This window comes from Apodemus sylvaticus, chromosome 16, assembly GCF_947179515.1.
Source record: "Apodemus sylvaticus chromosome 16, mApoSyl1.1, whole genome shotgun sequence".
Lineage (NCBI taxonomy): Eukaryota > Metazoa > Chordata > Mammalia > Rodentia > Muridae > Apodemus > Apodemus sylvaticus.
Genome location: NC_067487.1, coordinates 38,729,464 through 38,742,921, shown reverse-complemented (window position 1 = coordinate 38,742,921; position 13,458 = coordinate 38,729,464). Strand labels below are relative to the sequence as shown.

General features: G+C 37.1%; 1 protein-coding gene across 1 annotated transcript in view; it reads left to right on the top strand.

Moving 5' to 3' along the window:
* The window catches only part of Plcxd3 (phosphatidylinositol specific phospholipase C X domain containing 3), a 192,947-nt gene extending 185,982 nt beyond the window's left edge, over window positions 1-6,965 (top strand). Inside the window, exon 3 of the mRNA XM_052159892.1 lies at window positions 298-6,965. Within this exon, the coding sequence (XP_052015852.1) occupies window positions 298-451 (154 nt within the window). The 3' untranslated portion in view covers window positions 452-6,965. The remainder of the gene's footprint in view (window positions 1-297) is intronic.
* Window positions 6,966-13,458: the final 6,493 nt, after the last annotated feature.

Genomic DNA, 13,458 nt, shown 5'->3' with positions numbered 1-13,458 from the left:
CTATCAAGTGTGGCAGCCTAAATTTGATAGGTGGAGTCTGATAGGTAAGTCTGAAAGGAGAAAGCAATCCTCCACAGGCGATCCGCTGACCTCTACAGGCACACTGTGGCACATGCATATGCAAACAACACACATGCAGATATTTAAACACACTTAAGCATTCACCATGGTTTCTTTAATCACCTTCTACCACATCTGCTTGTATTTGAGCTATCTATTTTAGTAACTTAGCCACAGACCTCTGACTGATGCCCTCGAGCCTTCTTTGACTTCTTTTCTTTCTGCTTCCCTTCTCAGAGCTCTTCCTGCCATGATGCAATGGATCCGCACCCAGAAGCCAGGAGAGAGCGGCATCAATATTGTCACTGCTGATTTTGTAGAACTCGGTGACTTTATCAACACTGTCATAAAACTCAACTACGTCTTTGATGAAGGAGAAGCCAACACTTGATATTACTCTTCCGGAGTGTCCATGAGGAAGATAAGGAAGCCTCATTGTATTAGACATATTATCAATAAGCCCTCTGATTTTCCTGTTCCACTGAGTCTCTGAAGGAATCAGGGCTTAGGAGTGGGTGGGAAATGAGGGCAGACCATGTCTTCAGTGATTGTAACCATATTCTGCATTGCTATAAATATGTCATTTCCAATTTGGTGACCAAAATCTACTTCTAGTGTTAGGAATAGAAAAGAACTGTGTATCTCGTTTTTCAGAACTAATGTTTGTGCTGTGTAACCCATGAGTGTTTACTAGATTGCATTTTCTAATTTCAACCTCAGGCTCCTGTATTATTCATAGCCTCTACCCCTTCCACTTCCTCTCTCTTGCTCGCTCTTCCTAATTAGATGCTATATGGGTCTCAAAACAATTGAATGCCCAACATAATGTGTATTGCATTATTGTGCCGAAATGTGTTTGTTTTGTGAGACTTGGTAAAAATATTCCATAGTCATCTGCAATTGAGCAATCATAGCTAATTCTTGGTCATAGAAAATATGCATCAAATCAGCCTCCCTGCATCAGTAATATTGGCAGCCAGGAGTGATTTTGTGTTTTATGAAAACAACGGCATTTCAGCGTGGCTGTGTGCAAGGCAGCTATGACTATCATGCAAACAGGCTTTTGGAAAGACTATGGGTATCAACTTCACAGTGAAAAAGAAAAGGAATGGAATATACACAGATAGATGCTATTTTAATTCAACAAAGTCTTAAATGATAATGTCCTGCAAATGTCAAACTACAAGTGTGTGGAAATCAGAAAAAAAATCTGATTTCTTTAAATCCTTAAACTTTAAAAAGTTATCTTAACAATTGCATTGTTCTAAAAATAGAAAAGGAAAGACCACAAGACTCTACTACAAAATAGGAGTTCTAAATGCACAAATTTTAAACCCAGATCATGAAAAAAAGGTTAAAGAAGCTTTATTTATATTTATAACTTAGAAAGAAGAAAATGAAGGGATGCAGGAGTGAATTAGAATAATATTTTTAAGATTGTCCCTGCAATCTTTGTAGTCCTTTTACAAATTCTTTCAATATGGATGCCCTTTATAGATTCATTTACAATTAGCATTCTAGGTTCCATACTGCCTGAGGCTAGACAGAGACCAAGGAGCTGAAGTCTCAGTGTCTGTGGCATCACTTTTGGTAATCCAAGGGAAACAATGTTAACCCCCCCCCCTTTTTTTGAGTGTTGAATTCTTCTTGGTATCTTTGTAGTGTTTGAAAACTCTAAAACACACCCTGCTAAGAGCACAATACCCTTCTCTGTATGTATCATAGGAATAACGTAAGGGATTAGTAAAAATCTATACAATTACTGAAGTTTCTAAAATTACACATTATTTTATCTTCACACATAGAAATTATCAAACAAGTAGTTTCTTTGGACAAGAAATCCCATGCATATCAGACTCGTAGGGGAAAAAAATCATTCATTTGTTTTTTAATTCATTTAAATGGAGAACATATGACTTAATTCCTTTGGCCTAGATAAGGACTTGATTTCAAGTTTATATCTCAATATTATAAATAACCAAGAGTTGACTTAGATTATAGATACTCTTCACTAGAAAACAGCACTGACCAACAACTACAGAGTGAATAAAAATTGTCTTTATTGACCAATATATTTATGAAAAATGTGTTTAGACTAAATGACTTACATATGCACAGAACAGATATGTTTATAATTCCAGATCTCTGTGTGTGTTTTGTCACACATACTCTGGTGCAGACAAACAAATACAGACACACACAGATTATAGTCAAACATAATACAATTATTTTTCAAATAAAAACACTGACATTAGTAAATAATTTAATTTAAAGAAAAATTCCAGAGCCAGGCATGAGTATATGCCTATAACTGTGGAACTTGAGAGCCAGGAGAATAAGTACTTCTTCAAGTCTAGCCTGGGCTACACTGTGAGCTCAAAGCTACCCTGAGCTATATAAGGAGATCCTATCTAAAAAATCTAAACAATAAAATAAAGATAGCATCCTTGAGCAATGTATGGAAAATGTTATAAAACATTTGAGAACGCAGTAGTTCATCATATAAAATGTTTTCTATAAAGTATTCCAGATTGGGACTTTAATACTCACAAAATATGATTCTTTCCCTGTTAACTTCTCCATCTTTTGCAAGTCTATTATCTGACTATTTCACTTGATCTTCTTGAGCAGAGAAACTGAAACTTTTTTTTAAAACAGATTTATCGATTATTGACCTTATGCTCTATCAATTTTGCTCTCTGACTACTTGATTTTGATGCTTTCGGAGCATCTATGGCCAAGCGCAGTTGCAATGACACAATTATCTATCTTACAATATGACAGAACGAGGTTCCTAATCTGTTAGCAAAAAAAATGGATGCAATGTAGAAGTGATCGTGTTGTATTTTCTTGAACTTGGATTCTTCCCTACAGTCTTCGTGATATTTACCATGTGGGTGCTGGAAAGAATGAACATAATGAAGCATTCAGGTGAAACTTCCAGACTAGGAAAGAGAGGGTTCCGTTTGTTTGTTCCTTTGTTTTCTTGTTTGTGCCATTAATGATGTCTGCACAGAAAGTCCTTTCAATCTCAACTTCTGATTTCCAAGGGGATACACAGTTAGCTCCTAGGTAGTAGGCACTAAGATAAATGGACCTGCCTTAACTTCTAATGAGGGACTAAATAGAAATAAACCATAAGAGAATTTGCTAAAGTATTTCCCTAAAACAGGGAAGCGGAGAGAAGGTGCCTTTGGCTGTTTCCTGGCCACTGGCCCTGCTGTGGAACACATTCCTGGTGCAGACTTTGGGCCTTTCATAGAGAAATGGTGGCTATGCGATCAAATTGGACCCTCAATTCTGCTTTGTCTTTCCTGAGTCCTGGGAGCACAAGGGCTACACATAGGCTTCAAGTGAAGGTATGTCTTAGTGTACCTTCTGTTTTGTTGGCACTTAAGACACTTTATGTTACAAGTCCTACAAAGCAAAAACAAAACTAAAATCCAACTGTTACTCAGCCCAGGACAAGTCCATGGCATGAGTGGAACAAGGGAAAATACTCAGATGAATCCACTTTTACATTTACTTTCCTATCAGTAACTCTGAAGGACCAATATAACAATGACTTCTGCCATTACAAAGTATGTCTCCTTCTTCCTACACAGTCATGTGAGCACAGAGAAGGTGAGGCATCCTTTAAAAGCCTTAGGATATTTTATATGGTAACCTCGATGTTCACTTTTAGCCATATTGGGAAAACTCATATTTCACAGAACGCCACCTAACAGAGAATGTTTCAGAGCATAAAATATTTGGCAAGACACACTTGTACATGCACATGTTTGTGTATGTGCATAAGGATGCCTGAGCATGCACACACACACACACACACACACACACAGTGTTGAAGTCACACCCTACATTGGCCTAACTGGTTTTATTGCAATTTTAACTCTTGAAATCAATATTTCCTATGTTGTCAGGGTTAAAAATAGTTTGACTATTTGGGTATTTGAGGGGAAAATGATTGAAAATAACCAATGAAAAGTGAGACCATCAGAAACTAGATACACTGGGCAGCAGTGCTCTAATTATACTGTCAATAACATCTCAAGATACAAGATCTAATGCAAATTTAGATATAAATGTTTGATCATACATCTTCACTCAAAGTTGCTTGAGTCCTGTGAAGTTCTGAGGTGTTTTTAGGCAGCACTATACCTGTCTAGGTTCCTACCTGTTGGGATTATAGACTGGAGAGCTGGAAGTCTCAGGAAATGATGTTTTTGGTTATTTTTTCAGTTCTACTGTTTTACAAATATTTAGCGACACAATGGTCTAACTTTTCTCTGGTTGGTCAGCCAAAGAGGAACAGTATAGGCCAAGTGTTTGCACCCTGAACAGCTAAGAGAAAATAACACACATTGGCCCCAAGGAGATGCTAAATGAGATCTCTACAGTGTTTTATTTTGCTATATTTTGGTCTTCTCTAGCTTTCAGTGACACCATGGTGTGAATGCTCTACTTGCCATAACTAACATATTGGTGGCTCCTGTGTAACGTGCAGTTTCAACATGATGTTCCAAATTGTCTGTTTTCCCAGTGATGATAAGAAAACATTCTATAAAATTTGTAAAAAGGTGTTAATTGAGAAATGTGTAATTTTCATTTTACTTGTGAGGCAATTTTGTAGTTCTTAGTTCTGATCATGTATTTGTATGAGTCAAAATTACGTGCTTGTCAGTGGTAAGTGTAATTATACTGTGTCTTCTCAAGAAACTTATCCTAAAGAAAAAGGGCACATCATGGCTAGCCTTAGCTCACTGCCATTTTGTTTGTTTTGTTTGGCTTGCTTTAGTTGCTGCAATTGGATTTAAATTTTTATCAGACATTATATTTCTTCTAAAGATGTCACTTAAGCAATCATGCACAGTACATGCTTTAGAGTTGCTGAGCTCCTACAACTCCATGGTCTAGTCTATGAATGAACAGCTATACTTTGTCATTATTAAAATCATCTAGCTTAATAACTTCTTTCTATACTAGAAAACTAAATTTACATTTATTTCCATCAGTTTCAGAATGAACACCAAAATTCCAACACAGTATTTGGTAATGGTAGGTCATTCCTTCTTTCATGATAAGGTTTCCATGGAAAGACATTTCTCTAACTCACAGCACTTGAAATTTCTATCATAAAAATAAGATAGACTGTCTTGGATCCATGAGAATCGTAAATGCTCCATTGACATGAGGTGATTCCATTGTATGGTTGCCTTCTGAAAAAAACTGGCCACTGCGTTTATCTTTCTTTCTTTTCTGTGTGCAACAGGAAACTCCCAATCAATCAACATAGGTGTTCATGTTGGAAGCAAAATCGTGACCTATTTTAGGCTTAGACTTTGTTTATAAATAGCTTCCTCATTTCTTCCCGACTCTGTTATTTTTGTTTGTTTGTTTGTTTAATATTTAGAGTTGTCAAATAAAATACAGAACAGTAGTGAAATTCAAATCTCAGATGAATAATATGTTACTGAAGTTCCTATTCAATTGATCAAAAATGCTTACCTGCATTGCTCAGAAATGTTTGCATACGGCTCCGTTTTAAACGGATACATTCTGTGTAGTGTTTTTAAATCTGGCAACACTATACATAATTCCTCTTAATGTTTTCAGATGGACTATTGCAAACTGTGAGATGGCCAGTCTCCTATATTAAGACCAATCATAAAATCTGAATAAATATTGTTTCATGAAGAAAATATTGTTTCACACTAAGTGATTTTCAAGAATCATCTCAAAGTCATTTGAGTAATCAAAAGAGTATTAGATAAATGCGGCCAAATTTAAATTTTTCTTATAATGGCATGTTGGAAGTCTAGACTCTAGCCATTATTTCTGGAAATAGTATCCCCCAGCTGTTGAGACAACAAAAAACATGGCACATGTTAAAAATCTGCTCTTGGAAGGTGAGAGAACCTTCTAATGCAAGACCAGAGCCTGTTCTAGAATTTGGTGTGTTTTTCAATGAGAGAAAAATCAAATGATTCCTTCATCCCAATCCCTATCAGTCACACCTCAAAATTATTTTATGAGTTACAAGAAGTCACCTTAGTGACTGTAGAATATTTGAAAAAATGAACTCTTTAGTGAGAGAGAAGAGATTCCAAGGTAAATACAGTCTAGTCCTGAGAGCTTCTTCCCACAGGATGATGCTGGGCAGTAGATGGGGACAGAAAGAGGTGCCTGAGATAAAGCCCATGACAGAGAAGTGCTGAAGCAGATTGTATTCAACAGTTGGTCTTCAGGAACTGAAACTGAAGAACCCCTCGGATTTAAATTAAGAGATCTAAATCTGGTACCTAGGTTATCTTTCAAAGACTAGAACCATGCTGGAATTTCTAAATTAATACCCAGTGTTTTTAGGACCAAGTCCTTCCTAGTGTGAACATGGATGGAGTTCTGAAAAAAATCATGGTAGCTACCTCCTCTTTTGAAATGTCTATGAGAAAAAATAGGAAAACTCAAATCCCATAATATTTTTTCATATTGTGATAGCTGCCTATACATATTTACGTTGATTTGCTTCATTTCTGGAGAAAAAGAATGTGTAGAGCTGGTGACGTTTCCTTCACTACCCCAGGAGTTCACCAGAAGGAGTCAGATCTGTGCCTTCTCTTTTTAGGATCTGTTCATTGACACTTTAGTAAATGTGCTGTAATGAAAATCCATGCCTATATAGTCTGTATAGAAAATGTGACTTTTATAGATATAAAATTGTGTTCTTAATGTTGAAAAAAGTTTATTTGTAGCTAGTGAAATTGCCTAATAAAGTCCTGGAACCAGTAATGCTCAGTTTTTCCAGTTTATATTCATCCATGCTTCATTATATGCAAGAAAATGCATCTCTCTAGTGAAATATGATTAAGAATATCTTCAAAAACATCATTACATCATAATTTTCTTTACAAAAAATACTTCTGTACCAATAAAGTAAATGTATTGCATGCGTTGATTATATTAAAGGTGTCTCTTAATGCTAAATGTAATTATCTTTTGATACTTACTCAATGTCAACACATTATATATATAAACTTACTGATAATACAAATCTGCTCAAACTAAAATCTTAAGGTGAGGAAAATAACCTGATGAGCTCCCAATGCATCTACACATGAGATATTTCCTTCAGAAATAAAATTTTTTTCTTATGTTTTCTGAAAATATTTTCACCAAATAATCCTAACTATTGAGATTCAAATTTTAAAAAGTCTAACTGTTACAATAACTAATATTTTAAAATATTTTCACCAAATAATCCTAACTATTGAGATTCAAAATTTAAAAGTCTAACTGTTAAAATGGTACTATAAGGGCACTTGACAAACAAATATAGTTGAAAACTAACTTTACAAATCCACTTGTTTTAGTTTGGGTTTTATTGCTGTAAAAATCACCATGACCAAAAGCATCTTGGAAAGGAAAGAGATTATTTATTTCATCTTATAAATCCAGGGCCACAATCCATTACTGAATGAAATCAGGCCAGAAATCCAAGCCAGAAACCTAGATACAGGAATTGAAGTAAAGTCGGCAACTGTGGAGAAAGAATGCTTGCCCATTCTCTCTCCACAGCTTGCTCAGCTTGCTTTCCTATACGACCCAGGAGTCTGACCAAAGTGATAGCTTAGACAGTGGGATGGACTTTCCCATATCATTAATCAAGAAAGTGTCCCACAAATATTACTATAAGCCAATCTGATGGTGGCATTTTCTTGTTGGTTATTGTTTGTTTGTTTCCTGTTGTTGTTACTACTGAGATAAGGTCCCACTGTGTAACACTGGTTGTCCTGGAACTCACTATGAAGACCAAGTAAGCCTTGAATTCATAATGATCAACCTGTCTCTGCCTCCCAGAGGCCTCCCTTACCACACCCAACCCTAGGAATATTTTTTTAATGTTTCTTTCCCCAGATAACTCTAGTTTATGAGAAAAATCACACAGGACAGAAACCAAGACTGTATGTTATATATGCTGTAGGTGATGGACATTGAAGCTCTCTATTTATAAACTGTAATGATTTCTGCATGTAGTAAGCACTGGCATTTTGCAAATAGTCTTTGCAATGATTATAGTTATGCATCCTTTGTAAAACATTTCAATAGTTTGGTTCAGCAAATATTTATCCTATCACATGGTGGGCCACCACTAAGCAAAGCAAAATATTTCTAAAATGTTCCTAAGAAAACTTGATAAAGTATGTATTTGACACATTCTCACTAGGTCTAACAAGTGACATGATTTTGCTCCCTAAAGAAGCAAATAAACAAGCTGTGACCTTTTCTAAGTAGTATTTCTACAGAATAAAATGTTCAAACCTAGAAATGCATTCCTGAGAACCAGTAAAGAACCCATCTTTATTAATCTCTAATTTTTATTAGTCATTTCCAAAATAAGTATGATAGTAATAAGGTAGTTATGGCAACCAGTTAACACAGGCAGATCCTGCTTACAACAGTACAAACTCAGTGTGGTGTGATGGCCAAGGGGTGAGAACTATAAAGAAGAATACCCCTTGCCCTCAATTACATTTTGTCCTACTCTACTCCTTCCTCCTTTATCTTTTGCCTTTTTCTCCCTTTTGTCATTCCTCTTCCTCCTGTCCTCTCTCTACCTCGTGTCCTCCCTTTACCCCTAGTCCTCCCTCTACCCTAGTCCTCCCTCTATTTCTAGTGCTCCCCTATCTCTTGTCCTTCCTCTACCCTACTTCCTTCCTCTACCCTTTTCCTTTCTCCTACCCTTCTCCATGCCATGCTTTCAATCGTTTTCTCCTTTCTCCTTTGCCAGCATCTACAAATTATTTTCTCCTCTACCCCTGTCCCTACTCTGCCCTTGTCTTACCTTTGCCCCTTGCCCTTCTTTTCCTCACCCTTAAGATTCAAAAAAGATGATCTCCATGCATAGATCCAGACATATCTCTGATATGATACCATTGGACTTCTGTAGTTCTGTCAGGAAACCCATCAAATAAAAAGTAAATCATACCAAAATAAGGTCAAGGCAATAAAAATGTCATCTGGAGTCTGGGTAGGTATTTACTTTTGGGTGGAAAGATATGCTATAACAAAGTAAAAGATTGCAATGTTGGCTTGAACCTGAAGTTAAAGTATGCCCTTTGTAAGGAGCCCTAATAATGGCAACAGTAGAGTTAGGTAACAAGAAATAACCTAGTGTAATGGGATATCTGCTATCACATTTTTTTCACCCCTGTGGTTAAAAGTCTTCCTGGAAATATATGGAATTGTTAGGCAAAAGTGAATCACAGTAAAATGACTTTAAACTACAGAAAGTGTAACCATAAGTAACAGGCAGAGAGGAGTGCTTAAGAACCCTGATAATGGTATTTTTGTGAACCCCTATAGAATTCTTAAACCCCATAAAATAAGAAAGTTTCTCTCATATGAATATGGAGTCTGGCCACCCAGCTTTTTGTTTTAATAAAAAACAATTTAAGAACTGTTGTTTCAAGATAACTGGTCAAATATTAAATAATTACCTTCATGTTAAGCAATAAAAGTAAAAATGTTTGATGTAAGCACTGAAAATAAAAATCACACCTTCATTATTTATATACTCCCTGTATACAACAGGCATAAACATAACTCAGAAAATAATTAAAATTGTTGAGTTATGACTTAATCAAAACCCAGACATAGGGTCATGTAAAAGCCATGCATGTGCTAAGATCTCTTAGGTGGTAGTGGTGGTGTTGGTGGTGTTGTTGTTGTTGGTGGTGGTGGTGGTGGTGGTGGTGGTGGTAGTTGAAAAAGAGGAAGGCAGCATCCTTACCATCATGATTCCTTTGAGGGATACTGGAAAACTGAGAATTTGGGGATACCTTTAGAGAAAATATATTGCATGGTATTATTCCAAGCCTACGAAAAATGTGTAAACTGTGACAAATCTTTGTGGAAAATATCCATCCAAGGTTCCTTAACATACAGTGTATCTGAGTTGAAAGTATTAAGAAAGAATGATGGGATCATATTTTGATTATAAAAATGTTTCTTGTTAAAATTCTCTAGTATTCATTTTTCTGTGAATAAAAATGAGGCTGCAGTAATATGTTAATTACAATCCTATCAACTCCTGTTTCCACACAAGACTCCTGCTCTTGCCAAAGGACATTCAAGGCATGTCCTTTGTGTTTGATAGAATTTTTCATGGCCACCATTGGCTACCATCTGCTGGTAACTCTTGTCCCGATGACCTCTGAAGTCTCCTGTCTCTCCTCCTTCTCACCAAGGCCCAGAAACTTGTTAGTGCACATTTCCTATACCTAGCTAGGCATCAGTATGAAAATAGAGAAGTATATTTGTCACGTTGGTTTGTATACTGTAGCCACATTAGACATGTCCTCATTTGTATGACTTCCTAATGGAGGGACTTTGGGACCCTTACATCTTAGTAATTATCCAAGATTAGGATAAGAGAGGATTAAGAGAGACAGCACATTTTGGTTTTAAATCATTATTTCTTTGTGTCTTTTTCTTTCTCCCTATGGGATGGGGACAAGACATGGCCAGTGGGATAGCTAATGAATTTCATCAATGCAGAGACATGCATTTGACTAGGGCCCACATGGTAGAAGGGAAGATAACAACTCCCTCAAGTTGTTCTTTGGTTTTCACATAAACATCATAGCATGCCTGTGCATGTTCCCCCCGCCCTCTCTCTCTCTCTCTCTCTCTCACACACACACACACACACACACAACTATAGTAATAGAAAAATCTATAATTATAATAAAAAATAATTCTAATAGCAGTCACCATGTTGTTCTGTTTCCATCGACCTTGGTACACCTAAACACTGTGTGTGTGTGCATGTGAGAGAGACAAGGGGAAGGAGAGAGAAAGACAGGGAAGAGAGAAAGAGGGGGAAGAGAGAGAGAGAGGGAGACAGAGAGGGAGAGAGAGAGAGAGAGAACAATAGTTTATTTTTGTGCAATATTATCAGCTTAGCTACCCTTCCTCTCAAAATTGACCCCTGAGAAGCCTATTTCTCAATTCCATTGCTTAGACACGTTCTAGGACTCTAGGTGTGTGTCAGAGAACCAATGGCTCCTGACAGAATCTCTCTCAGTACAGATGAGCAAATGATGGCGCTGAGCAAGGGTCTCGTTCTCCTATGCACAATTTGATGGGCTCATTCACGGTGAAATGTTTTGTTTTTTTTTTAATATGGTTCACATGGTAGTTTCTTATAATGGAGGTTGTTGTAGTTAAGTGCTGGTTCTTCATCCCAGCCCCATGCTCCCAAAAATAAGACTCAGACTCAAATCATATTTACAACTGCCTTGGTCATATAGCTAGGCTCTTCTTTGACTAGGTCATAACTCAATACCTACAGTCTACCATGTAGCTGGTTGCCTGTACTCGGGTACTATGGATCGGTCTCATCATTATCATTTCCTGTGGATCTCTCCTGCCCAGCCCTATCCCAGAAACCTTTCTCCTCCTAGACATGCCACTTTCCATTTCCTACCTAAGCCATAGGCTATATGCCTTTTAATTGGCAGGTGATGCATCCATACAATACATAAGATATTCTCTCTACAGGAGTTTCACGGGGACATGAAACAACACAATACAATGTAGACTGATTTTCTTAAGGGAAAGGCCAGTGGGGCTGTCTCTAAGTTTTCCAAAAAGCCCTGTAAAACCCTGGGAAACCCCGGGACTGCTCAGAAAATATAGCTCAAATCTTATTGTACACGTGCTTCTCTGGTGAACTTAATTAACTGTGCATTTCAGTTAACCAAACTAGTATTAATTTTTAGACTGTATGTCTAAGAAGCTCCCACTAATATAGGAGGTAAGGAACCCAGGTTTACAACACATGATTTAAAGTTCAAATTCCCCATCAGATACACTTTGAGATGAATAAGTGGTCAGGTTGCCAATTATGAAATCAATTTGAATGGAGCGATTATGGTCGGGGTAGGAGAATATAATCATTATACCTCTTTGTTTTCCCATGGCTAGTCAACCACATACAACTAGTAACAACTTGAAGTTGTGTGAAATCAAATTCACCCGTTAAAGGGAGAGATTACACAGAAAGTCATGTCATCAAAGGAAAGGAGACATTGTTGTGTATGAGAAGGGATTGTCAATGGCATCTGAATAGAGTAGACGCAAGGTGAAGAAGGACCAGGCAAGAACATCAAATGTATACTTCTGGCCACACCACAAAGAAGGCAGAGGTGCAATGTCACATGTACAATCTCTACATTGGAAGGTTGGATCCTGGGCTGTGAATTTAGTAGCTTTGCTAGGTCAAAGTGACATAAATCCTACCTAAAGAAAGGAGATGTTGGTAAGGGCTAAAAGAACTTAGACAGCTGCTCTCACTCAGGCAGGAGTTATTCTGAGACCTTGGCACTGCTGTGTGGCCTGTAATTATTCCCTCCTGACTTCACAGAGCTGCCTTTATTCACATCTGTCTGCCATTCTAGCCCATGGATTCTCAGTCTGAGCTGATTTTCACCTCCTCTCTTTCCATGTCAGACAAATCAACTCAAATTAATTCAAGCTAGAGAGAGTGAAAGGTTGCTTTTCAGACCAATTGGAACTAAAAAGAGAAGTAGTTTGGGTGTGCCAACAATTAAAACCTCAAATAGTATCATGGAGACTTTAACTTTTTTCTTTTAGTTTTTCCTCTATACTGACTGTATTGATATAAAATTTTTTCATACTAAATCAGCAGGAAGAACAAAACATCCCTTTAATAATTTCACCTTAAAAACAGAATTGAGTATCACTAGTCTCATTTGGGCCCAAGTCTTATTTCTCAAGCATGTAGAATGTATGAGAACAGCCAGCCTTGCATAGCTGCAAGTTCCAGGATCTGTGGTTCTGACATCAGTAGATACAGAGATTCATGGGTTCAACCACCAACATACTAAAAATATTTTTAAAAAATACATCTAGCAGAGTCTTGAAGTTCTTGTCATACAGATCTTTCACATGTTTGGTAAGAGTCACCCCAAGGTACTTTATACTGTTTGTGTCTATTGTGAAGGGGGTCATTTCCCTAATTTCTTTCTCAGCCTGCTTATCCTTTGAGTATAGGAAGGCCACTGATTTGCTTGAGTTGATTTTATAACCTGCCACTTTGCTGAAGTTGTTTATCAGCTGTAGGAGTTCTCTAGTGGAGTTTTTTGGGTCACTTAGGTAAACTATCATGTCATCTGCAAATAATGATAGTTTGACTTCTTCCATTCCAATTTGTATCCCTTTGACTTCCTTATGTTGTCGAATTGCCCGAGCTAGTACCTCAAGTACAATATTGAAAAGATAAGGAGAAAGGGGGCAGCCCTGTCTAGTCCCTGATTTTAGAAGGATTGCTTCAAGTTTCTCTCCATTCAGTTTGATGCTGGCTACCGGTTTGCT